The sequence below is a fragment of the Caenorhabditis remanei genome, chromosome II (assembly GCF_010183535.1).
Source record: "Caenorhabditis remanei strain PX506 chromosome II, whole genome shotgun sequence".
In the NCBI taxonomy this organism is placed as follows: domain Eukaryota; kingdom Metazoa; phylum Nematoda; class Chromadorea; order Rhabditida; family Rhabditidae; genus Caenorhabditis; species Caenorhabditis remanei.
Genome location: NC_071329.1, coordinates 15,869,453 through 15,895,498, shown reverse-complemented (window position 1 = coordinate 15,895,498; position 26,046 = coordinate 15,869,453). Strand labels below are relative to the sequence as shown.

At 37.5% G+C, this 26,046-nt stretch overlaps 12 protein-coding genes across 12 annotated transcripts; 6 read left to right on the top strand and 6 right to left on the bottom strand.

The window, feature by feature from the left end:
• Positions 1–324: 324 nt before the first annotated feature.
• GCK72_007251 (uncharacterized protein) lies at positions 325–2,275 on the top strand (the record flags this gene model as incomplete). The annotated part of the gene is made up of 4 exons (XM_053726066.1): positions 325–389; positions 439–1,201; positions 1,703–1,785; positions 1,843–2,275. 4 exons carry the CDS (start codon positions 325–327, stop codon positions 2,273–2,275), a joined length of 1,344 nt encoding a protein of 447 aa, XP_053590260.1.
• Positions 2,276–2,563: 288 nt separating this feature from the next.
• GCK72_007250 (uncharacterized protein) lies at positions 2,564–4,353 on the top strand (the record flags this gene model as incomplete). The annotated part of the gene is made up of 4 exons (XM_053726065.1): positions 2,564–2,628; positions 3,237–3,804; positions 3,852–3,943; positions 4,005–4,353. The coding sequence occupies 4 exons, from the start codon at positions 2,564–2,566 to the stop codon at positions 4,351–4,353; spliced, it is 1,074 nt and encodes a 357-aa protein (XP_053590259.1).
• A 744-nt stretch (positions 4,354–5,097) lies between these two features.
• GCK72_007249 (uncharacterized protein) lies at positions 5,098–6,559 on the top strand (the record flags this gene model as incomplete). The annotated part of the gene is made up of 4 exons (XM_053726064.1): positions 5,098–5,162; positions 5,571–5,991; positions 6,038–6,132; positions 6,202–6,559. The coding sequence occupies 4 exons, from the start codon at positions 5,098–5,100 to the stop codon at positions 6,557–6,559; spliced, it is 939 nt and encodes a 312-aa protein (XP_053590258.1).
• A 509-nt stretch (positions 6,560–7,068) lies between these two features.
• Positions 7,069–8,619, top strand: GCK72_007248 (uncharacterized protein; the record flags this gene model as incomplete). Its single annotated transcript, XM_053726063.1, has 3 exons — positions 7,069–7,133; positions 7,507–8,361; positions 8,406–8,619. The coding sequence occupies 3 exons, from the start codon at positions 7,069–7,071 to the stop codon at positions 8,617–8,619; spliced, it is 1,134 nt and encodes a 377-aa protein (XP_053590257.1).
• A 209-nt stretch (positions 8,620–8,828) lies between these two features.
• Positions 8,829–9,475, bottom strand: GCK72_007247 (uncharacterized protein; the record flags this gene model as incomplete). The annotated part of the gene is made up of 3 exons (XM_053726062.1): positions 8,829–9,222; positions 9,284–9,378; positions 9,425–9,475. The coding sequence occupies 3 exons, from the start codon at positions 9,473–9,475 to the stop codon at positions 8,829–8,831; spliced, it is 540 nt and encodes a 179-aa protein (XP_053590256.1).
• A 1,924-nt stretch (positions 9,476–11,399) lies between these two features.
• Positions 11,400–13,214, top strand: GCK72_007246 (uncharacterized protein; the record flags this gene model as incomplete). The annotated part of the gene is made up of 3 exons (XM_003103714.2): positions 11,400–11,464; positions 11,891–12,760; positions 13,004–13,214. 3 exons carry the CDS (start codon positions 11,400–11,402, stop codon positions 13,212–13,214), a joined length of 1,146 nt encoding a protein of 381 aa, XP_003103762.2.
• A 209-nt stretch (positions 13,215–13,423) lies between these two features.
• GCK72_007245 (uncharacterized protein) lies at positions 13,424–14,923 on the bottom strand (the record flags this gene model as incomplete). Its single annotated transcript, XM_053726061.1, has 4 exons — positions 13,424–13,856; positions 13,918–14,012; positions 14,059–14,815; positions 14,859–14,923. 4 exons carry the CDS (start codon positions 14,921–14,923, stop codon positions 13,424–13,426), a joined length of 1,350 nt encoding a protein of 449 aa, XP_053590255.1.
• Positions 14,924–15,377: 454 nt separating this feature from the next.
• GCK72_007244 (uncharacterized protein) lies at positions 15,378–16,582 on the bottom strand (the record flags this gene model as incomplete). The annotated part of the gene is made up of 3 exons (XM_053726060.1): positions 15,378–15,564; positions 15,612–16,463; positions 16,521–16,582. The coding sequence occupies 3 exons, from the start codon at positions 16,580–16,582 to the stop codon at positions 15,378–15,380; spliced, it is 1,101 nt and encodes a 366-aa protein (XP_053590254.1).
• Positions 16,583–19,106: 2,524 nt separating this feature from the next.
• Positions 19,107–20,754, bottom strand: GCK72_007243 (uncharacterized protein; the record flags this gene model as incomplete). Its single annotated transcript, XM_003103740.2, has 3 exons — positions 19,107–19,801; positions 20,330–20,428; positions 20,472–20,754. 3 exons carry the CDS (start codon positions 20,752–20,754, stop codon positions 19,107–19,109), a joined length of 1,077 nt encoding a protein of 358 aa, XP_003103788.2.
• An 832-nt stretch (positions 20,755–21,586) lies between these two features.
• On the bottom strand, positions 21,587–21,961 carry GCK72_007242 (uncharacterized protein; the record flags this gene model as incomplete). Its single annotated transcript, XM_003103829.2, has 1 exon — positions 21,587–21,961. The coding sequence occupies one exon, from the start codon at positions 21,959–21,961 to the stop codon at positions 21,587–21,589; it is 375 nt and encodes a 124-aa protein (XP_003103877.2).
• A 1,101-nt stretch (positions 21,962–23,062) lies between these two features.
• GCK72_007241 (uncharacterized protein) lies at positions 23,063–23,353 on the bottom strand (the record flags this gene model as incomplete). The annotated part of the gene is made up of 1 exon (XM_003103762.2): positions 23,063–23,353. The coding sequence occupies one exon, from the start codon at positions 23,351–23,353 to the stop codon at positions 23,063–23,065; it is 291 nt and encodes a 96-aa protein (XP_003103810.2).
• A 530-nt stretch (positions 23,354–23,883) lies between these two features.
• On the top strand, positions 23,884–24,741 carry GCK72_007240 (uncharacterized protein; the record flags this gene model as incomplete). Its single annotated transcript, XM_003103841.2, has 2 exons — positions 23,884–24,168; positions 24,223–24,741. The coding sequence occupies 2 exons, from the start codon at positions 23,884–23,886 to the stop codon at positions 24,739–24,741; spliced, it is 804 nt and encodes a 267-aa protein (XP_003103889.2).
• Positions 24,742–26,046: the final 1,305 nt, after the last annotated feature.

The following is a 26,046-nucleotide window of genomic DNA, read 5'->3' as shown; positions in this document are numbered from 1 at the left end:
TTCCAAAAATGTGCGAAAAATCTAATTCTGATTTTCGGCTTCCAACTTCCTTATAAAAAAATTCACTCTCGACTTCCACATTTGAAATTTTCCCTTCCCAACAGCTGTACTATTGTCATTTTTACTTCCCAAAAACCGCCCTAGATGTGGTAAAACCGTGGACATTTACAAGTGAACAATGCAAATAGTGGAGTCGAGGACAACGACAGATGGTGCGATTAGATCTCAGAGTCACAAAGAATTAGGATGTACGTAACGTAGCTCATCGTTTCTTCTCTATTTATTCAACATTGCCTGTCTATCGTCTTACTGTCGTCTCAATCAATGCCTCCAGGTTTAACCTATCCAAGTTTAAAATGCGTTTTCGAGTTTCTGGAAGCAAATAAAAGGTAAGTTTTGAACCCATTGAGATACAATACAGTTACAATTTCTGGTCAGAATCCACATCACATCTCGAAGCTCAACTCTCAAAACACTTGACAAATTGGTACCTTTACATTTGAAAATGCTACAAATCGATGGTTACTTAATTATGGTCAACAATGTTGCATACCGAGTGCTAGGTGTAGATGAAACAGAAAATTCCTTCGGGAATGATTTTAGGAGACTTTATTTTGATCCACAGTTTTGGGGGCGAATTCCACGAGGATACTTCCCTATCTACTACCAAAAAAATGGGACAGGAAATGTGAGATATGAGTATGAGAATCGACGAGGAGATACATTTAGAAGAAGATTTAACAAAAATTACCGTAGTGCTCATGTCGTGATCCGCCAGTTATTAGAGTCATTGTTCGTGGGAAGAAGAGTGATTATTGTTGAGAAACTTGTCACTGGATGGGTGCAGCCGCAATCTAAAAAACTCGAATCGAAGTTCAATGTTCTAGAAATCGAGTCGGGTGGATATGATTTGAAAGACTTTGTTCCACTCATCAACCCTACCAGTTTTCCACTCAAGAAATTGACTCAAAAACGGTTTTCGTATAGATTTTTGGAACAGCCTGAAGTCCGAACTGCCAATCATCTAGTTATCAATGACTTTTATCCCGGCTCATCCAATGTTGTTAATATTCTGAAATCTCTAAACTGCAAATGTATAGAGATTAAAGATCTACTTTTCAATAAAAATTATATTTTGGATATCATTCAAATGATTTTGGAAAACCATCAAGACGTTGGGACATGTTATATGATAGACACGGTGAGTGTTACAAAAGAAGTCTTTGGAGACGCGGTTTCCAAACGATCTATAAAATTGGTTATAGGTACTTTCGACTACGGGGAGCCAATTTCTGGCATCAAAACCGACCAAATGTCTACGCAAACCGAGTTATGAGCTCTCAAACTTTTAGAATGGTTAAACTTCTTCACGTGGAATTCTAAATTGGTCGCATATACGCCACCACGCGGTTTCATTTATGTTCTCAAGTGGCCTGCTTGTGCTCGTACGTTGCAAAAATGAGAACATCTTTTCGTCTTCTATTTGCCGATTTGGAACTCCATGTGAAAAAGCTTAAACATATGAGCCGTTTGAAAGCTCATAGCTCGGTTTACAGAGTCATTCACCCGGTTTTGATGGCAGAAATGGACTGCCCGTAGTCGAAAGTACTTGTTATTAAATCTATGGATCGTTTGAAAGTGGCGTCTCCAAAAACTTCCCTTGTTAGGGTCATAACTTTGAAACTTACACTATCTTTTACAGAATAAATATACAAGAAACTTAATGGAAAAAATCAAGGAACGATTTAAAGGAAGAGATGTGGATTTTATCGATGCTGACAAACGGTAAGTTCAAGAGTTCAAACAAAAAATTAGGAAATATGTAAATATTTTTCGTTTCAGATCGACACTTACTTCTCAATATGTCTCCATTCCTATAGACTCTAGAACAGAACTGGCTGTCTACAGAAACGAGTCACTCAAGGAACGCCAAGAAGTTATTATAATGGAAATGATTCTGACTGGACACACTCCCAAAGTTTTCCGTCTAGATTATTCGACATTGAGTGAATCTTCTGAAAAGAAATATTTTGACGACAAAACCGAAGATGACAGATCGCCAGCCGATGAGTCGAATGAAAACGAGCTGTCAGACAATGCATCATCTGACGGTGAAGTTTCTGAAAACGAATCAGTCAAGGATGAATCACGAGAAGACGAGTCGCCGGATGATCTCAACAAAACAGCAGCTGAAAAGTTCAAAATGCCAATAATTTCTCTTCCAATCACGTATATTTTGATTGTTGTTCTGTTTGCGTGGTTCTTTTTCTTTTAACTTACATTTCTTATCATTAATAAAAAAATTCACTCCCGACTTCCAGATAAGACATTTTCCCTCCTCAACAACATGTACTATCGTCATTTTTTACTTCCCAAAAACCGCCCTAGATGTGGTAAAACCGTAGACGTTCACAAGTGAACAATGCAAATAGTGGAGTCAAGGACAACGACAGATGGTGCGATTAGATCTCAGAGTCACAGAGGATTAGGATGTACGTAACGTAGCTCGTCTTCTCTATTTATTCAAAATTGCCTTTCTACCGTCTTACTGTCTTCTCAATCAATGCCTCCAGGTTTAACCTATCCGAGTTTAAAATGCGTTTTCGAGTTCCTGGAAGCGAATAAAAGGTAAGTTTTGAACCCATTGAGATACAATACAGTTACAATTTCTGGTCAGAATCCACATCACATCTCGAAGCTCAACTCTCAAAACACTTGACAAATTGGTACCTTTACATTTGAAAATGCTACAAATCGATGGTTACTTAATTATGGTCAACAATGTTGCATGCCGAGTGCTAGATGTAAATGAATCAGAAGATTTCTTCGGGAATGATTTTATGAGACTGTAACACGGTGCGAAGCATCGTGCCAAGTCCTCCTCTACAGTAACCCTAGAGAGGCCACGCCCACCGGCGAGAAGGAAGCAGGGAAGGACCATCGGGTAGTTGGTGGTGTGATGGAGATGAGGGGACGTGAGTAAAACCTCTCTCTCTTATATATTTTATTCCTTTTATACTTTATCCTTATTCCTTATTCCTATTTTCCTTATATTTATATCTATTCCATATCTAATATTTATAACCCTTATTATCATGTTCTTATATCTAATCAAGTACTAATAAATGATTGTATGTTAGAATAGAGTGTTAGTCTAAGTTAAGATTATAGAGGGTCAAAGTAAAACACGAGTACCGTCGTGTTATAAGACTTAATTTTATCCCAATGTTTTGGAGGCAAACGCGACGAGGTTACTTCCCTATCTTTTACCAAAAAAATGGGACAGGAAATACGGGTTATGAATATGCGAATCGACGAGGGGAAATATTCAAGAGAAGAATTAACAAAGATTACCATAATGCTTATGTCCTGATCCGCCAGTTATTAGAGTCTCTGTTAGTGGGAAGAAGAGCGATTATCGTGCAGAAACTTGTAACTGGATGGCTGCAGCCAGAATCTGAAAATCTCGAATTGAAATTTAATGTTCTGGAAATAGAGTCTGATGGATATGATTTAAAAGACGTCGTTCCACTTATTGAACCTACCAGTTTTCCACTCAAGAAGTTTACTCAAAAACAGTTTTCGTATAGTTGTTTTGAACATTCTGAAGTACGAACTGCCAATCACCTAGTTATCACTACCATTTATATCAACTTATCCGATGCTATTAATATTCTGAAATCTCTGAACTGCAAGTGTATAGAGATTAAAGATCTACTTTTCAACAAGAATTATGTTTTGGATATCATTCAAATGTTGTTGGAAAATCATCGAGACGTTGAGACATGTTATATGATGGACATAGTGAGTGTTAGGGTCGTAACATTTGAAAATTACACTAAATTTTACAGTTAGTTTTTAAAAGTAATACAAGTAACTTGATGGAAAGAATGAAGGAACGATTTAAAGGAAGAGATGTGGATTTCATGGATGCTGACAAACGGTGAGTTAAAAAGTTCAAACAAAACAATTGGAAATACTTATATTATTATTTTATGTTTCAGATCGACACTCACATCTCAATATGCCTCCATTCCAATAGACTCTAGAACTGAACTCGCTGTCTACAGAAACGAGTCACTAAAGGAACGCCAAGAAGTTATTATAATGGAAATGATTCTGACTGGACACACTCCCAAAGTTTTCCGTCTAGATTATTCGAAATTGAGTGAATCTTCTGAGAAGAGAGAGGAATCAGAGCCTGAAAATGAATCACGAGAAGATGAGTCGCTAGATAATGACCAGTCTAATCTCGACAAAACCGTAGCTGAAAAGTTCAAAATGTCAACGACTTCTCTTCCAATCACATATATTTTGATTGTTGTTCTGTTTGCGTGGTTCTTTTTCTTTTAATTTACATTTCTTATCATTAATAAAAAAATTCACTCCCGACTTCCAGATAAGATATTTTCTCTTCCCGACAATCATACTTGTCACGGGCCGGGCCGGGCACGCTAAACAAATCTTCCGGCCCGGCCCGGCCCGGCCCGTCAAAATATTGAAAAAAAAAATTTCGTCGTTTTCCCATTGTTTGGTCGTTTACTACTTTATGGCAAACATATTATTGATTAGAAATTATAAAAAGACAACGTGAAAACGGATTTTTAAAGATTAAATTAAACGTCTTGATCAATTTTCTATGATTAAAATTGAGATTTTCAAAATTTTTCTGCATTTTTCAGATATTTTTTAATTTAATCTTTAAAGAAATTGTGCGCGGTAATTCAAAAATTAATTTCCAAGACTTTCAATTCTATTTTTCAAAAATAATTTTTTGCTCCGGGCCCGGCCCAGGCCAATCCGCGCCGGGCTCAAACGGGCCGGCCCGTGATTTGACAAGTATGCCGACAATAAGCAGAACTATCGTCATTTTTTTTACTTCCCAAAAAGCGTCCTAGATGTGGTAAAACCGTAGAAGTTTACAAGTGAGCAATGCAAATATTGGAGTCGAGGACAACGACAGATGATGCGATTAGATCTCAGAGTCATTGACGTAGCACAACGGTAACGTCGCACAATTGGCCCTTTTCGTCTCTTGTCGTTTCTTCTCTATTTATTCAACATTGCCTGTCTATCGTCTTACTGTCGTCTCAATCAATGCCTCCAGGTTTAACCTATCCGAGTTTAAAATGCGTTTTCGAGTTTCTGGAAGCGAATAAAAGGTAAGTTTTGAAAGCAATACAATACCGTTAACAATTTCTTGTCAGAATCCATATCACATCTCGAAACTCGAAACTCAAAACACTCGACAAATTGGTGCCCTTGCGTTTGAAAATGCTACAAATCGATACGCTCTTAATTATGGTCAACAATGTTGCATACCGAGTGCTAGATTTAAACGAACCGGAAGATTCTTTTGGGAATGATTTTGAAAGATTTTATTCTAACCCACAGTATGGGAGGCGAATTCCACGAGGGTACTTTCCTATCTTTTACCAAAAAAATGGGACTGGAAATACGAAATATGAAAATGAGAATCGACGAGGGAAAATTTTCAGAAGAAGAATTTGCAAAGATTATCATAGTGAAAAATTAAAAAGCGTCATCACATTTCATTTCTTAATTCTTAGGTTATTAGAGTCACTGTTCGTGGGAAGAAGAGTGATTATCGTGCAGAAACTTGTGACTGGACGGCTGCTGCCACTATCTAGAAAACTCGAATTGAAATTTAATGTTCTGGAAATGGAGTCTGATGGATATCATTTGAAAGACTTTGTTCCACTTATTGAACCTACAAGTTTTCCACTCAAGAAGTTGACTCAAAAACCGTTTTCGCCCATTTTTTTCGAACAGCCTGAAGTCCGAACTGCCAATCATCTAGTTATCAATAACTTTTATAATTCCTTCGATTCTATTAATATTCTGAAATCTCTAAACTGCAAATATGTAGAGATTAAAGATCTACTTTTCAACGAAAATTATGTTTTGGATACAATTCAAATGTTGTTGGAAAATCATCGAGACGTTGAGACATGCTATATGATAGACACGGTGAGTGTTAAGGTTATAACTTTGAATATTACACTTACTTTTACAGGGTAAATATACAAGTGAATATACAAGAAACTTAATAGAAAGAATCAAGGAACGATTCAATGGAACTTATGTGAATTTTATGGATGCTGACAAACGGTGAGTTCAAGAGTTCAAGAGTTGAAACAAAACAATTGGAAATACTTATATTATTATTTTATGTTTCAGATCTACACTCACTTCTCACTATTTCTCTATTCCTATAAACTCTAGAACTGAACTCGCTGTCTACAGAAACGAGTCACTCAAGGAACGCCAAGAAATTGTTATAATGGAAGTGATTCTGACTGGAAATTCTCCCAAAATTTTCCGTCTAGATCAATCGAAATCTTATGAATCTTTTGAAAAGAAATATTCCGACGACGACAGAAACAACAGAACAGAAGATGACAGATCGCCAAACAGGGAGTCGAACCAATCTCCTCTTGGCAAATCAGCATTTGAAAAGTTCAAAATGCCAATAATTTCTCTTCCAATCACGACTATTTTGATTGTTGCTCTGTTTGCGTGGTTCTTTTTCTTCTAACTTTCATTCATCATCAACTGAATTTTTTATTAATGAAACATTCAAATCATCTAAACTGAAGCCGCGTGTGACGCAAATAAGCTTAACCATAAGGAAAAGTGAGAAACGTTTGACGTGTGATAACTCGGTTTCTAAAATGATTCAGCAGAATTTTATATCAGATTCGGAATATACGGACTCGAAAGTATCAGGTACCGAATTCTTGAGTCGTTTGAAAATGGACTTCTCTTGTAAATCATTTGCATATTCACCAACACTTCTCAGTGATTCTTCAAGCTTGTTTAACACTTTGAAACTACAGAAAAAGACGCTATTTCTTACCAATTTGCCGAAAAAAATTAGGATTTGATCTCTGACAATCTAGAAATTATTCTAGACCTACATTACGCGGAGACCTTTCCGGCGGGAAAAAACACGGCTCGTCTCAACACACAATTTGTTTTTCAATCGACTTTGTTTTATTCTAATAAAACACAATTCTCTATTCTGTATTCCCTGTACCTGTAACAATGTTCGACGGACTGTCTTACCCGAGTTTCAGATGTGTTTTAGAGCACATGGAGGCTAATACAAGGTAAGTTTTTAATAATTTTGAGCGTATTAGGCTGCACCACGATGCTGAAAATGTTTAGTTTTCCTCGATTTTTTGTGAGTTGATAGAACCCATTGAGAACTCTATTCTTGTAGTTGACAACTTTTTTTACGAGCACTGCCGAGAGAGTTATGGTCATATTAAGACAATAGCTCGAAATACGCACAGAAATGGGTCTATTTGAGGAAGAAATTACTTTTTCGATATGTAACTTGTCTGTACAAAAACGTTGTCAACTATAAAAGTCTAGCTATACCTTTGTTCATTACGATCCATTAAAAATGTTACTTTGAGAGACAATCTGTGATATCGTAACACCCTCTCAAAGTTGGTCGTGATATTCGTCTGTTTTCAGAATACATCTTGTCTCCCGATGCCCGGTTCTCCACAACATCGAAAAAGCGATTCCACTTCATCTGGATTATCTGTATATCAAGTGCAATGAAATCCGAGTCAACAATATCACCTATAAACTTCTATTCCGTTACGACGAAATCAACGAAACAAATGAACGATACGAGCGAGATAAACCGGAAGAATATCGATTGACTCCAGGAGATGTTCAATTTGGAAAAGCTCAAAATCAGCCATGGATGTCTGAATATCTGGAAATCCGGTTTGGTGCTGGTTCCGATACTGCCCTTCACCGACGTCTTGACATGAAACCCCACGTGGCAGAAAAAAAACTGGCATGTGATCTACTAGGACGTCGGAAAAAGATCAGAGCAAAAACCTTCGAGCTCTATATCTACGGTGATCCAATCCTTCGTCTACCAGTCGGTTTCAAAGTGAAAACTAGTGCACTTCGTGTCTCAGGAAACTTCGAGAGCATTTTGGGACTGGTGGATCCGTCAAGTTTCCCACTTCAAGAACTCAAAACGACTGTTTCCCGAACGGAATTGCTCGAACACCCTGTAGTGAAAAGTGCAAAAGTGCTGAAAGTCACATACGGAATGTCTGATGAGTATTCAAGTGTCGAGTTCTTTGAAGGATTACGAAACGTGAAAAACAAAAGTGTGTATCAGATTGAGTGTCAGATGAATGGCGAAGAAATCATGGAACTTTTTGGTGCTTGGACCAACATTCAACGAGATATCGGAACGATGTTTATGTCTTCATTCTTTTCGTCATTCTGGATGAATGAACGGTTGGATGAAGCTAAAAGAAGATTCAATGGGAAGTGTGTGAAGTTGAATGTGCCGGATGAGAAGTGAGTATTACCCTTACTTATACCATTCACCTCCCATCTTCCAGAATGATCCCTGAGTCCAAATGCATCTCATTTCCAATTTCTCCAAATTCGGAGCTTGTGGCGTATGGAATCTGCGGTGCCGATGAAGATCCTTACTATTTAAAACTGGAAATGATGCCACGTGGATCCACAACATCATTGGAGTTGAGTATGTCGATGTCTGGAGTTCTGAGCTCATTGGGAGCCGCGTTGAATTTGTATAATCGAATTATTTGATATTTTAATAATCGGTGAATGATTGATTGTAATGAAGGAAGAAATGTTATGGCGAAATATTCAGATGATTTACAAGGGAAGTCATCTTTCAAACGACTCAAAAATTCCGGTATAAGCTTTTTGTCTACTCAAACATATCCACTAGTCTAGATGATTTGAATGTTAACACAATTTCATTCTCAACAAGCACAGTTGTTAAAAAATGTAAATTAAAAGAAAAAGAACCAGGCAAACAGAACAACAATCAAAATATACGTGATTGGAAGAGAAATTGCTGGCATTTTGAACTTTTCAGCTGCTGTTTTTTTGAGATCATCCGGCGACTCGTCTTCTCGTGATTCATCCTCAACAGATTCAGAAACTTCACCGTCAGATGCGTCAGATGATGCGTTGTCTGACAACTCGTCGTCGTCAGAATATCTCTTTTTAAAAGATTCATCCAACTTCGAATAATCTAGACGGTAAACTTTAGGAGTGTGTCCAGTCAGAACCACTTCCATTATAATGATTTCTTGGAGTTTCTCAAGTGATTCGTTTCTGTAGACAGCGAGTTCAGTTCTAGAGTCTATTGGAATGGAGGCATATTGAGAAGTGAGTGTCGATCTGAAACATAAAATAAAAAGATATGCATTTCCAATTGTTTTGTTTGAACTTTTGAACTCACCGTTTGTCAGCATCCATAAAATCCACATATCTTCCATTGAATCGTTCCTTTATTCTTTCCATCAAGTCTCTTGTATATTCACTTCTATATGTAATCTTTAAAATTTAGTGTAATTTTCAAAGTTATGACTCTAACACTCACCATGTCTATCGTATAACATGTCTCAACGTCTCGATGATTTTCCAACAACATTTGAATTGTATCCAGAACATAATTCTCGTTGAAAAAAATATTTTTAATCTCTACATATTTGCAGTTCAGAGATTTCAGAATATTAATAGCATCGGATAAGTTGAGGTAAAAGTCTTTAATAACTAGATGATTGGCAGTTCGTACTTCAGGATGTTCAAAAAGAGTATACGTAAACCGTGTTTGAGTAAACTTTTTGAGTGGAAAACTGGTAGGGTCGATTAGTGGAACAAAGTCTTCTAAATCATATCCATCCGATTCTATTTCTAGAATATTGACCTTCAGTTCGAGTTGTTTAATTAGTGGATGCAGCCATCCAGTTACAAGTTTCTGCACGATAATCGCTCTTCTTCCCACAAACAGTGACTCTAATAACTGGCGAATCACGAGATGAGCCCTAATACTCCGGTAATTTTTGTTAGCTCTTCTTCTGAATATTTTCCCTCTTCGATTCCCATATTCATATCTCGTATTTCCGGTTCCATTTTTTTGGAAAAAGATAGGAAAATATCCTCGTGGAATTTGACTCCAACACTGTGGCACAAAAAACACTCTTCCAAAATTATCCCCTAATAAATATTCTGTTTCGTTTACACCTAGCACTCGGTATGCAACATTGTTGACCATAATTAAGTACCCATCGATTTGTAGCATTTTCAAATGTAGAGGTACCAATTTGTCAAGTGTTTTGAGAGTTGAGTTTCGAGATGTGATATGGATTCTGACAAGAAATTGTTAACTGTATTGTATCTCAATGGGTTCAAAACTTACCTTTTATTTGCTTCCAGAAACTCGAAAACGCATTTTAAACTTGGATAGGTTAAACCTGGAGGCATTGATTGAGAAGACAGTAAAACGGTAGAAAGACAATGTTGAATAAATAGAGAAGAAACGACAAGAGACGAAAAGGACCAATTGTGCGGCGTTACCGTTGTGCTACGTCAATGACTCTGAGATCTAATCGCAGCATCTGTCGTTGTCCTCGACTCCACTATTTGCATTGTTCACTTGTAAACGTCTTCGGTTTTACCACATCTAGGACGGTTTTTTGGGAAGTAAAAATGACGACAGTACATACCGTAAAACCTCTAATGGAGGGGTCACGGTAGCAAGAGTTTGGTGTGCAACAGAGTTGTTCTGATGTAATATTTTCGAATAAGGAAGTAAGAAGTCGGAAGACAGAATTGAATTTTTGAAAATATAAGTCGGAAGTTGGGTTCTAAAGGCTGAAGTCAGAAATTAATTTGGAAAATTACAAATTTGAGGAACATTTTTTCTAGTCATTATTGAAAACCGATTTTGGCGTTGCCTTAACACAAAATTTCATCATAAAACACAAAAACCGGAAGTCAGGAGTCGGGATTTCCCACCAACAAAGTACATTATTCCATTTCTGTATTTCCATATTCCTGGTTGAATTCTAGTCCGCAGCATATTGCATTTTGTAACACGCCACCCCATAATTTGCAATTTTGCCGCATGGAAAATTTGCAATATTTTGCTGAATTTTTTGCTGAAGACTAATAATTAACAGTACAGTTTTCGCACATTTTTGAGCTGAAAATCTCAATTTTGCTTATTTTCCACCGAAAACCCTCTAAAATGTTGAAAATGTCAAAAATTATCAGAGAGCCTCAAAAAATCTGAAAATTTGTGCCTGAATTCTAGACTGGGCCTTGAAATTCTAAGTCACACATTCGAAAATTAGTAAATTATGGTTATGATTTAGACCCACAACAACTCGATGTGTAAATTGAAAGTTTTTTCAAAATGCTGGTCTGAAATGTTTCTATATTTGATCTATAAGATTCACCGCTCAGGCGGTAAAACTACGAGCAGTCGAGTTCACTTATACTACGACTCGTCTCATCACACATTTTTCAGTCAATTCTCTCTTCTGTATTTCCATATTTCTGTACCTGTAACAATGGACGACGGACTGTCTTACCCGAGTTTGAGATGTGTTTTGGAGCACGTTGAGGCTAATAGAAGGTCAGTTTTTATGCTCTTTTGGCTAAGTTTTCAGTTATATTTAACATGGGAGCATTCAAAAAATGTTTGAGAATTTGCTGATATCATTTTTCTCATAACGTTGTAGAAGGGCTGTATGAACTGGAAAAGCCCAAAAAACTTATTTCTGACACAAAGTGGTGATCCGGTTTCCCCCAATTGAAGAATACAAAAAAAATCAAATTGCCGGGGGAGAGAGTCGAACCCCGGACTCTCCCATCGCCGCAGTGCGAAATCGCGCGGAGCAAGTCTTGATCTCGTTTTTTGAGTTCCGGAGTAGGAATCGAGCAATAGATTTTGTTATCATCGTATTCAGAATGGTCAAAACTACCTATGAACCAACTTTCAGCAAATTCTCAAGCATTTTCTAAAAGAAGTTCCCTTGTAAGTAATGTCAATTCCTTTCAGAATCCGTCTTGCCTCCCGCTGCCCGGTTATCCACGACATCGAGAAAACCATCCCATTGCATTTGGATTCTCTGTCTTTCGACGACAATGCAATCCGACTCAATAATATCTGCTATCGACTCTGTGTGAATTACGACGAAATCGACGAATCCGACGAACGATACGAACGAGATAAACCGGAAGAGTGCCGATTGACTCCAGGAGATATTCAAACAGGATCACTTCCAAATAAGCCGTGGGAGTCGAAATATCTGGAAATTCTGTTTGAGATCGATTCCGATGAGATCCACAGCAGACGTCTTCCATCTGACTGGAAAATCCACGAGGCAGAGAAGAAGATGGCGTGTATTCTATTGGGAGGTCGCGCGAAGATCAGAGCAAAAACATTGGCATTCGAGTTTTACGGCGAATCAGTGATTCGTCTACCAGAAGGTTTCAAAGTCAAAACGAGTGCACTCGATATACAATGTGGAAGTTTCGAAAGTATTTTGGGAATAGTGGATCCGATGAGTTATCCACTTCAAGACATCTTCACTTCAATAGAGCGACCGAGAATGCTCGAGAACCCTGTACTGAAAAGTGCAAAAAAGCTGTTTATCTCAAATGAATACATAGATGAAGAGTTTATTGATGAGATCTACGAAGGATTATGGAAATTGGAGAACAAGACAGTAACTGTGCAGTTAGATATGGAAGAAGATAATATAATTGATCTATTTGATAATTGGGTCAAGAGTCTTCGAGATATTGGATCGACTTTCACGTTATGCGTGAGAAAAGAAATGACAATGAAAGCGTTGGGTACGGTCAAAAAGAGATTTAATGGGAAGTATGTTCAGTTGAATAGGCCGTTGGATGAACCGGATGAGAAGTTAGTTTTATCAATTAAAACCTTACAGTACCGGTTATGTACTTTGGCCGTTTTCAGTTGAAATTGCCCAAGTTTAAGAGTGTGTCAAATACAAAAATAAAGCTCTATTTTTAATTTGTATGATTCATTAAAAACCTATTGGGTGTGACAATCAGAATTTACCATGACACACTCTCAAAGTTGGACAATTTTAACTGAAAACGGCCAAATTCCATAACCTTTATCACATTTCTCCTCTTTCAGACTGGACCCCAACTACAAATGCATCTCATTCCCAACGTCTTCTAACTCGGAACTTGTGACATATGTATTAATCTCAGAATATGGTTCTCAAGACATCAAACTGGAAATGATGCCACGTGGATCCACAACATCATTGGAGTCGAGTATGTCGATGTCTGGAGTTCTGAACTCATTGGGAGCCGCGATGAATTTGTATAATCTTATTATTTGATATTTTAATAATTGGTGAATGATTGATTGTAATAAAGAAATGAATGTTTTAGTGAAATATGCAGATGATTTACAAGGGAAGGTCTTTTTCAAACGACTCAAGAATTCTGGGTTAAGCTCTTTGTCTACTCAAATATATCCACCAGTCTAGATGATTTGAATGTTAACACAATTTCATTCTGAAAAAGTTCAGTTGATAAGAAATGTAAATTAAAAGAAAAAGAACCACGCAAACAAAACAACAATCAAAATATACGTGATTGGAAGAGAAATTATTGGCATTTTGAACTTTTCAGCTGCTGTTTTGTTGAGATCATCCGGCGACACGTCTTCTCGTGATTCATCCTTGACTGATCCATCTCCAAACAATTCGACGTCAGATGATGCGTTGTCTGACAGCTCGTCTTCATTCAACTCACCGACTGGCGATCTGTCATCTTCGGTTTCGTCGTCAGAATATCTCTTTTCAAAAGATTCACTCAATTTCGAATAATCTAGACGGAAAACTTTGGGAGTGTGTCCAGTCAGAATCACTTCCATTATAATAACTTCTTGGCGTTCCTTGAGTGACTTGTTTCTGTAGACAGCGAGTTCAGTTCTAGAGTTTATAGGAATAGAGAAATAGTGAGAAGTGAGTGTCGATCTGAAACACAAAATAATAATATATCTATTTCCAATTGCTTTGTTCAAACTTTTGAACTCACCGTTTGCCAGCATCCATGAAACCCACATCTCTTCCTTTAAATCGTTCCTTGATTCTTTCCATTAAGTTTCTTGTATATTCACTTGTAAATTTAAACTGTAATAGTCATTGTAATTTTTAAAGTTATTACCCTAACACTCACTAGGTCTATCATATAACATGTCTCAACGTCTCGATGATTTTCCAACAACATTTGAATTGTATCCAGAACATAATTCTCCTTGAAAAGTAGATCTTTAATCTCTACATATTTGCAGTTCAGAGATTTCAGAATATTAATAGCATCGGATAAGTTGGGATAAATGGTAGTGATAACTAGATGATTGGCTGTTCGCACTTCAGGAAGTTTAAACAAATAGTCCCAACCCAGTTTTTGAGTAAACTTTTTAAGTGGAAAACTTGTTGGGTCGATGAGTGGAAGGAAGTCTTCTAAATCATATCCATCAGACTCTAATTCTAGAACATTAAACTTCAATTCAAGTTTTTTAGATAGTGAAAGCAACCATCCAGCTACAAGTTTCTCTACAATTATCACTCTTCTTCCCACGAACAGTGACTCTAATAACTGGCGGATCACGACATAAGCACTATAGTAATTCTTTTTAACTCTTCTTCTGAATGTTTTCCCTCGTCGATTCTCATATTCATAACTCGTATTTCCTACCCCATTTTTCTGATAAAAGATATGGAAATATCCCCTTGGCGTTTGACTCCAAAACTGTGACCTTGAAAAATGTTTTCCGAAATTATTTCCGAAAGAATCTTCTACTTTATCTAGCACTCGGTATGCAATATTGTTGACCATCATTAAATACCCATCGATTTGTACCATTTTCAAATGTAGGGGTACCAATTTGTCGAGTGTTTTGAGAGTTGAGTTTCGAGATGTGATGTGGATTCTGACAAGAAATTGTTAACGATATTGTATGGTTCAAAACTTACCTTTTATTCGCTTCCAGGAACTCGAAAACGCATTTTAAACTCGGATAGGTTAAACCTGGAGGCATTGATTGAGACGACAGTAAGACGGTAGGAAGACAATGTTGAATAAATAGAGAAGACGAGCTACGTTACGCGCAGCCTAATCCTTTGTGACTCTGAGATCTAATCGCACCATCTGTCGTTGTCCTCGACTCCACTATTTGCATTGTTCACTTGTAAACGACTACGGTTTTACCACATCTAGGACGGCTTTTGGGAAGTAAAAGTGACAATAGTACAGCTGTTGGGAAGGGGAAATTTCTTATCTGGAAGTTTTTTTCGGAAGTCGGAAGTCAGAAGTAGATTTTTCGCAATTGTTTGGAAATTTTGGAAAAAAAGTCGCGAGTCGGAATTCTCAACACTGGTCAAAAGTGCATAATACATAACATAGAAACATATTATTCATAGTACCAATAATACATTACAACCACACTTTTTTTAAAAACATAACCAAAACTTTTTAATGGTCATCACAAAACATTACAATAAATAATGCCATGGAATTCTAAAAAGACTTGTATCCTCGACATTTGGAATGCACGATCCAGTTTCTATTAATTCCAGCTTGATCCAGTGGATATTTACTTCTCTCCCCGCGTATCTATACATAATGAGATCCTTATCCGAATTTAACGGAACACATACAACTTGTGAGGTCGGTGGACATCTGAAAATGAAGGTTTACTGTTTGGATGTCTATTCAGTATAACTCACTTCGGAATCTCCTTTAATGTCACAAATACTCCATTGAATCGATTCTTCGTTTTCCTTAACAACTTTTCGATGGATAAATCATATAAATATTGCACTGAATACGAGCTTCCAATTGGTTTGAAGTCAGGATTGTTCATAAATTTCTGGACAATCTCACGAATTTGTGCTCCTCTCAAACGTATATCTTTCGTTTCAACGTGTTGATTTGAGACTGTAAGCAGAGTCGGATGCCAGTCGATTATCTGTGAGGCAAAACCATCGCCATGCAGTATCAAAGTTTTTGCATTTGCAACGATCTGGTTTTCCCGGTAATAAGATGGAAACCAAACCGATGTTTCGAAAGACTCCAATGGGAGACACTGTGGATCGAGAATATTGACCAAATTAATCATGTTAGTTCCATAGGATCTAACTTTTTGGACATAGAGCTTCAGATTTTCTGGAACACGGAGCTCTTTTTCAAACGTGTTGTCGATTCTCAAATATGTCATTTTTATTGTCTTTCGTCCTTCTAAAGCATGACATGCAAACTGTCTGATTTCCACTCCTTTCTTCACACCGTCTGACAGGTCTCTCCCATTGAATCGTAAATTACCAGTTGAATAGGTTATGTGAATAACTCTCCTAAGAATATCGTCATCTTCTAACAAAATATCTCCACCGTCCATTAATCTTTTGATTTTCTTTCGCATATTTTCTGGAGTTTCAGGAACAAACAAATATCGTTCTCCGAACGAATAGGTAATATCGTTAACTGTAACCTCATCATCAGTGAATCGAAGAAGTGAGATGTGGAAAGGCACTGATTTGTCAATTCTAGAAAGTACACGGCTTCGGGCAGTTATTTGGAGTCTGGAATGGTATGGGATAAGGGACTGTGTAGAACACGACTCGATCATGCGAACTTACCTTCTGTTAGCCTCCAAGTATTCCAAAACACATCTTAACGAAAGATACGTGAGCGCTGTCATCTTCGACAAATACAACGGGAGGAAGAGTACGAGAACGAGAAATAGATGAGATGACGCGGCAGCGGGTAAACAAATATCTGCTTTCTGTTCGTTAGTCTATGGGAACCTTGCATCTCTACCCTTTCCATGACATTTATGAGGCATACACAACACAGGTCATGGAGATTAATCGTACCATAGGGGAGAGACATTCTAAAAACAAGACCGATCTCGCTACCTTTGGTTACGGAATACCGGAAACTCAGGAACAAGTTCGTGAGCATTTAGAGCCTTCTATTTTTAACCACGCATCTCGTTTCTGAAGAACCACACAATCTTTGTGAATTTGACCTCTCGACACCATCTATTAGTCCTTCTGAGGCACAAACACACACCAGAGGTTTATAACAGAGATGAACCTGGGAAGGATTTACAAAATGTAAAACTGGAAATGATGCCACGTGTGTCCACTACACCATCGGAGTGGAGTATGTCGATGTCTGGAGTTCTGAACTCATTGGGAGCCGCGTTGAATTTGTATAATCGAATTATTTGATATTTTGATAATTGGTGAATGATTGATTGTAATAAAAGAAAAAATTTTAAGAATGATTGGTTTCATGTTTATTGGTGGTTTAGACCTTCCAAGCAAATGGTTGAATTCTAGTCCGCAGCATATTGCATTTTGTTACACGCTACCTCATAATTTGCAATTTCGCCGCATGGAAAATTTGTAGTTTTTTGCTGAAATGAATTTGAAAATTCAAGACTTTTGGATGATTTTTCATATTTTTGCTTTCAAAAACCCCATTTTATGGTGTTTTTAAACTTGTTCTTACTGAAAACAGGTTTTTGAAAATTTTTAGCTGAAAATTGAGATTTTAGAATTTTAAATCGTTTTTTACAAGAAACTTCGTTATTTTGCCTTATTTTCAAGAATGTTACAGTCTAATCATAAAAAGTGCAGTTTTCGCACATTTCTCAGCGGAAAATCTTAAAATTTTGATTATTTTTCACCGAAAACCCTCTAAAATTTTGAAAATGTCAAAAATTATCAGAGAACATCAAAAAAATTGAAAATTTGTGCCTCAATTCTAGACTGGGCCTTGAAATTCTAAGTCACACATTCGAAAATTAGTAAATTATGGTTATGATTTAGACCCACAACAACTCGATGTGTAAATTGAAATTTTTTTAAATGCTGGTCTGAAATGTTTCTATATTTGATCTATCAGATTCGCCACGCAGGCGGTAAAAACTACGAGCAGTGTTAATATTGTATAATCTTATTATTTGATATTTTGATAATTGGTCAATGATTGATTGTAATAAAGGAAGGAGTTTTAATTTTTCAGGTTTTGAGATTCTAGGCAAAGTGTTGAATATCCTAGTCTTGTTCCGGGCAGCACATTGCATTTTTCGATAATTCGGACTGTTTGAAACAGGTTGTTAGTCTAGAGACGTCTGTCTGTGTCTCGAAGTGTCCGATATTTTCAAATATTATATGATTAGAGAGCTGAAATTACGATGATTTTGAATAAACCATCAGAATTTGAGTAGATCACAAATCAATCGAATTACAGGAGGATTTTTCAAGCTTATTGCCATCAGAATTTGTAGCTTTGCATTGTTTCCGCAGCGGCTCTGGTCAGACCAACTTCTGAACTGAAAACGGAAAACTCCTCAAGCGACTGACTCCGAGAATCCTGGTTGCAATGAAACATTGTCCTTTTTATTCCATTGAATTCCAGTTTTCCTCATTTATTTCATTTCAGAAGTGCCGGAATTCTCCAGGAGGTGTTTTAATATTTTGTTAATGATTGACTGTATTAAAGAAGAGCCGATAATTGTAACAATAAGACAAATAGGAGAATCCAACACGGTGAAATGAAATCTAGGTTTCACTTAACTGGTGTTGAGGCCTTCACCATAAGGTTCGATGAACCATAATAATTTCGTATTCATTTGTTTATGTTTTCTGATATTTTTAAATTGTTCCTATCGTTTCAACCAAAAATAAGCGACCAAACACCACAGCGCTCCGGGCATGTCTAATAGTAAGTCTCCACAATCTCCGCACTGTCTCTCTAGCTCCTCTCCTACTGTCCTTAGTACCCCGTTCCGTCTCAACCATTTTGTTTTCTCACAGTTTCCTCTAGTAGTTTTCTCTAGTAGTTTTCTCTATTAAACCTATTCCAGTCCTCATGTAACCCTAACTTTGAAAGACTGATTTTCATAATCAAAGTCTGCTAATGATCTGGTCAACAGGTACCGTAATCCAGCAGAGTTCTCTTGTCCATAATAAACCAATAAGAACCATGCTCACTAGGGAAGGTCGTGGAGTCAGTCTGGAGATATGGGGGAGGTCCAAGAGATAACTGAATCCTCTATGCCACTGACAAGGCAATCCCACCCCTCGTTTTGATTCTCATAAAACCAAGCCATGCTTATTTTCCAAGGCTAATTTAAAATTATTACCAAATTCATTCTTAAAACTTCAGCACCAATAAATTAAATAAGTTAACAACTAAATAAAATCACACATTCAAATTAGTCCGTGTCTTGCAACCTTCATGTAAGCACTTCGAATGTGATGTGGTTCGAGTGGTAGATCAGCTTCGTCCTCCTTCAAATCTCGAATATCCAATGCCTCTTCCACTATATCTCCAACCAACATTTTAGCCAATGCACCGATTGTAATGACTGAATCGTCAGATACATTCATCCCTCCAGTGAATTCTTTTACCAGTTTTCGAATAGTCGACTTCTGGAATCGAGATCTTCGATAAGCATCATATTGTTCCAGTTGTTGAGTCGACATGTTCCCGAGAAGGATTAAACGTTTCATGTGAGCAATCTGATCCACTTCTGACAATGAATCCGCTGGTTTTTCCGAACTAGTAGAAGTTTCCTGTTTTTTCACGCCATCACCAGTTTTGATTACAGGACCGTACGTTGTTACGAGATGCTTTATAAATGATTGATTTGATTCGTTATTAGCATCATATGGTTCCAATTCATTTTCATTTTCAGCCACACTGGCGGAGGGAGCAGGTTTTATTTCATCAACATCCTCATCTCCCTCTGTTTTTGGATATTTGGAGCTCCCTGATTCAGAAGATTCTTGATTTTCCTTGTCGGCTTCTGGCATCTGATTCTGTGTCGTCGGCTCTCCGTATTTTTGAGTTTCAGATAATTTAGGTGAAAGCAATTTTGGTGTCGGCAAGTTTGAATTTGCATCTGAAAATAAGAGGGGCAAAATAAGCATTTTGAGAATGCCGCCAACTTTGTGAGTATTTCACGGCTCTCACAATGTTAAAACTTTATGCACTGTGTAGATCAAAAGTAGGGCTTTATTTTGTAGTTGACAACTTTTTGATAACTCCTCCCACATTTAAGATATGCACCTTTAAAGAAGAACTCACGGGCGCGCATACAGTAGTCTTTAAAGGTGCATATCTCAAAAGTGGGCGGAGCTATCAAAAAGTAGTCAATCAATTAAATGTGTAAAATTTTATGTAGATCATTTTTGTAGTTGACAACTTTTTTGTGCGGGCACTCCCTAGAGAGTTATAGTTATTTTAAGGGGACAACTTGAAAATTTTGGGAGAAATTACTTTGGCGATTGATAAATTCCCAATGTGTGTCCCTACAGAAAAGTTGTCAACTACTAAAGTTTTGCGTTGGGTTTGATCTACACACTCTAAAAAATTGAAGTTTCATTGGAGCGCATTTGCATAACCTAGATTATAGTCTTTTGTTACTCACAGCTTCCAGTCGTCTCATTAATTGTTTCAGGGATCTTTGGGGATTCTTGATTGTTGAATAATGATACATCTCTGGCCAATAGAACTTGTCGCTTTGGTGCTGAAATTACATATAGCTATTATACAAAAATTAATATACTCACTCTCCATTATCCCTCCAGACCCTGACATTCCGATTCGAAACTTCTTTTTCGGTGGCCCCTTATTCTCCTTATCCTCCAATTCCTCATGAGTCTTCTGAATCGGTTTCCGAATTCCAGAAGACACTTCCTTATGATACTTGATGAGTTCATCGATATCTGGCATATCCTGAGAGTCCCCGAAGAAGCATTTCACTGGTTTTTCTTCTGGAGACTCTGATTTTTCGGGGAAATTTTGATCATCTTCATCACTGCTCACTCCACCAAATAGATCGTCAGTGTTCATTATTGCTGAAAAAGAAGGAATTGGGTTAGGCAAATGGGAAATCATAAAGTGACAAAGAAAACAAACAAAAGAGTCTCCAGAAATATTATCTGGGAATCGGTAACCCTCTGAAAACGGTGGGATTTTTTGATCTACACCAATAAAGGTGCGTCTAGACCAATAAAGGAATTCAGCATTTGACCTACTCGGTTTTCATCTTCAAGTCTGTCTTTTGCTTGTGTAAAGGCATACATCTGAACCGTTTTTCACGGGCACAATTATTATCTCACAATATCAAATCTGTATGGATTGTGTAGATCAAAAGTAGGGCTTCATTTTTGTAGTTGACAACTTTTTGATAACTCCGCCCACATTTAAGATATACGCCTTTAAAGAAGAACTCACTCAGAATTTCACCTATTTTCATCTTTATGTCAGTTTTAATGGATTCTTGTGTAAAGATATAAAATGTTTGAATAATATTTATTATGACACAGAACTCACTAGGGAAGGTCATGGAGTCAGGTCGTGACCTATATTATTGGAAAGCTGAGAAAACGCTGATTCCAAATATATATTCAGTGTTTGCCCTCGAACCTAGTATTCGAGAAAAATGAGGTAAAAGTTTGGGAAAATGAACACATTTTTCGCGTGTCAAGGAGGTAATAGTTTATCATTTTTCCTAGAATTGAATTTATATTTGGAATCTGCGTTTTCTCAGCTTTCCAATGATATACGTCAAATACCACATCACTAAAACTGACTCCATCACTTTCTCTAGTATGAAAACAGAATTGTAATGAAAAAATAACCAATTAATTAATTAATTTAATTTAATTAGCTACCTAATTTATCAAATCCACATCTTCTCGAGTCGATCTTCAATACCATCCAAATCTTGTGGATTCTGATTCTCCTTTTCCTCATTCTCCTTATCGTCGTCATTTTTCTTTGAAAAATACGTCCTCTTCACAGTAGGCTCTCCGACTTCCATCCGAAACTTCCTTATTCTCAATCCTTCTTTCTCAGTCGATCTGCTCCTTTTCCTCGGATTTTTCAACTTATTCTGCTCCTGCACATAGGCATCAAGAACATTGATCAAATTAAAATTGGAAAGTCGAATCCAAATTTTGGTCTCTTTCTTCTTATCTTTTGCCTTATGTCTTTTTCTTGCTAGTTCAAGAAGCTTTTCGGCGTTGACACGTTCGGTTTGAATAGTAGAAGACATTAGGGTAATAAATCAATATATGAGAGTAGAGGTGTAGAGTTGTGATGACTATGCGATGGGAATATGCAACCCTCGCATAGTTTGGATTCAAATATTATTGATTTTCGGTCTTTTTTCCATCTAGAGAGTTCTCGGTTTTTTAAGTGTAATTTGGCGCTTTCTGGGTGCTTAAAGGATATGAGAACTCAAACAAAAAAAAGGGTATTATTTACGTATCGCCCCCCACCGCAGTAGAACCCCCCACGTTGAAATCAACCTAAGAAGAGCCCCCCACCCAGTACAAAACAGGTGGGGGCTTCTTCCTCACGGCGGGGGGTTCTACTTAAATTTGTACGTTGAACAATAAGCCCCCCACCAGTACTAAGTGGGGGACGATTGTTCAAGAACCTGGTATTCTTTACTTATAGCCCCCACCCCCTAGAGCCACCCACCACGTGAGGAAATCATTTAACTGTAATCATTGAACTGTTGAACATCAGCCCCCCACTATTGAACATCCGCCCCCCAATATTAAACATCCGTCCCCCACTCATTGTACATTAGGCCCCCACCATTGAACAACAGGCCCCCATCATAGAATGACAGGCCCCCAGAACGCATCTCTCCAGTATTTTTACCTAAGCCTGAAGATTTGGAGGATGGTGAATCAGTTTTTGCAGAAATAAAATGGAAGGGGGGGGGGGGGGGCTAATGTTCAATGGTGGGGGTCCGTTATTCTATGGTGGGGGTCAATTGTTCAATGGTGGGGGCTTATTATTCTATGCTGAGGTCATATTTTCTGATATTCGCGGTGGGGGGCTATTCTAAGGTGCTTTTTGGGGGGTGCTTCTTCAATTAGGGGGGGGGGGGGGGGGGGTGCTAAAAGTAAATGTCACCAAAAAAAGTTTTGGGTCAGAGTTCGGGGTGGATCCCGAACTCCTGACCGGATGCGCATGGGTAAAAAGCCGCAACCAGCTGAGCTACTCGGCCGAGAACGCGGCCGCCGACTCGGGACTGTCATAAATGTGAGTGTTTTCGTTCTCCTTTAAAGTTCTTGGTGTCGAAAGTTCAAATGCTTCAAGGTAAAACTCATTTATTATAATCCAAAAAAAAGTAAAATGACTATTCAAATTTCGCTCTCTTGACTGTAAGCTCCTCTTCCTTCTTCTCCTTCTTGATTTTCACTGAATCTTCCATTGACTCCGCCCATCTTCTCTTTCTAGACCCCTCCATCTTTCCATTCGCCTTCAAGTACTGATCCAAAGAGTTCATGAATCTCAGATGGAGTACGTGGAAGTAATATCGAGGCGCTTTCCGATACTTTTTATTCTTTTTCTTATCCAAACACTCATCCAACTTGCTATACTTCACCATTGCTCTGTGAAGAAGTGTGGAGACGTTGAATGGTTGCATGTTTATCTTGATGCTGAAATAAATGTCTTACTGTAACTGTGAAAAGAATCGATAAGTGAGGAGAGAAACTGAGAAACTAGGAGAGTCAATAATATGTGATTGTTGTGTGACAGGGTAATCATGTGACTGCGTTTTCAAATACAGATGGGCCCCTCAATCGATTTCTCTCATTCTCAGGGTCAGTAGACCTCATTTTTTTGTTTTTGTCATCTACATTAACTTGGTCTTTTTCGTTGTCAACTTTGAGAGCCTGCCATGGCTTCGGAAATGATAATTTTTTGCAAATGCATATTCTACAAACCTAGATCTTCATTTTTGATCTTGACAACTTGGGATTATTCCCAAAAAAGTACTTTTATAAACCACAACTTTTTGAGAAAACTTCTGACGATAAAGTTGTAAACTACAAAAATGAAGCGCTAGGCTTGTACCACTGCACAAAAATTACTATTGACAAGCTCTTTGCTTTTTTTTCCTTTCTCAAGATTTTCCTCCCTCGTCTTCTCCACTTTTATGTTTTTCCAGCAATAATGAACACCAGCGACCTATTTGGTGGAGTCAGCAGTGATGAAGATGATAGTTTCGTGCTGAAACCCACTAAAAAAGAGACTGAAAAAGAGAGTACGAACACAGTGATGGCAGATTTGGAAATGAGTGATGACAGTGATACGGAAGATGTTCTATCCGTCAAAAAATCAGAGTCTCCAGTCGGAAAACCAGTGAAATTCTTTTTGTCAAGTGATGAGGACTCTCAGGATATGCCAGATATCGATGAGATTATCAAGTATCATAAAGAGGTTTTAGCTGTGAAACAGGTAATTATTATAATTGTTGTGATTTTGATTTAATTATTTAATTGGAAATTTCAGATCAGTCCAGCAAATAGCGTCAAACAGGAAGAGTTGGAAGAGAAGAAAGTGAAATTAGAAGATGTTCAGGAACCACCAAAAAAGAAGATTCGAGTAGAAGAAAAGTCTGAAATTAAGCCAATTGTTCATCCCCTAATCGATAAATCTGAAAATCTCATCCACGATCGTCCTGAACCATCTCAGAATCCATTGTCAGAAGAGGATCAAATTGCTCAAATGAAACACCAAATTCTTCTCGGGAACATGTCGACTCAACAACTGGAACAATATACTGCTTATCGAAGATCTCGATTCCAGAAGTCGACTATTCGAAAACTTGTGAAAGAATTCACTGGAGGGATGAATGTAAATGACAATGTAGTCATTACAATCAGTGCATTGGCTAAAATGTTGGTTGGAGATATAGTGGAAGAGGCATTGGATATTCGAGATTTGAAGGAGGACGAATCTGATCTACCACTCAAACCACGTCACATACGAAGTGCTTACATGAAGGTCGCCAGAGAAGGGCAATTTTAATTTGAGGGGGAAATTTATTGTGAATTTTTCAAGCTTCCTTTGTCATAATAAATTTGATAATTTTTCTCTTATTTAATGCTTGGTTATTTGTCAAAAGTCAGAAAAAACTGCAAAAAGGAATGGGCCGAACCGGGGATTGAACCCGGGACCTCTCGCACCCAAAGCGAGAATCATACCACTAGACCATTCGGCCACATTTTCTTCTCTTCTTGTTTGCCAAGATAAACGAGCGGTGAGAATGCACTGCGTTTAAATTCCTCTCTTTCTCTCCCTCTCGTTCTCCGCAGCAGCAAACTTGAGGCTGCCTGGGGAGCGGAAAAAGTGTTTTTTTTTCCCAAATTTCCAATTTCCAACGATATTTTGCATGTTTTTGCGATTTTTTAAAAGATTCGCCGACAAGAATGAATTATATACATATTTCTGATTTATTTTCAGCAAAAAATAAATGAAAATAGCTCAAAGAATAAAGTTTTCAGTCGCGAAAACTTTTAAAAGCTGAAAACCAAAAAACCCTGCGGCACTTTGCGAAAAGCGCGCGCCCAGCTTGCAAAGAGGCGGGAGCAAGCTGAAAGTTAGCATTTCTGTAATCATTTTCTTGTTTTTTCGCCTATAAAACACTCAATTTCTTATCAGTATTAGTCAAAAACTAGCAAAAAGGCATTCGAAGAGAAGAAAGAAAATAAAAGAACGCGGCGCCTGCTGAAAACGTGTGCGCCCGCTGCAAATAGGCGGGGTCTGCTTGAATTACAGCTTTTTGGGCTTTCATATAAGCGTTTTTTACGATTTTTCTTCTTAAAGATTCGTCTTTAACAAGTAAAGTGTTGTTGCGTAATTTAGAATTAGCAGAAATTTTCCTTTCAGCGGAAGAAATAGATTTTTAAAAGTCGCTGAAAACTCTTTTTTCCACTCTTTTTAAAGATCGAAATCGGCAATTCTTCGAGTTTTACGGGGTTCGTACGATTTTTAGTTTTTCCATCTGAAAATTCTGCCAGATTTCTGCTACTTCGATTTTTGACACTTTTTAGCTTTAAATTCGATTTCTGTCTGCTAATTATTCATTCCCACTATTTCTTAGTGTTCAAAAATGTTTTTTCTATGACTTTCAAGAAAAATGTAGGCATTTTCCCAATTTTCAGCAGTGGAAATAGTTTTTTCTCTGACAAAATCGTCATTCTTCACTGAAGCTCCTTCTCCAACATTATCGTGAAAAAAGGCGATTTTTGAGGGGAAAACAAACAACTTTTGATGTAAAAATCGAAAAAATAAGTGAATTTCAGTCAAAACTCTGATTTTCGGCTGAAAAAT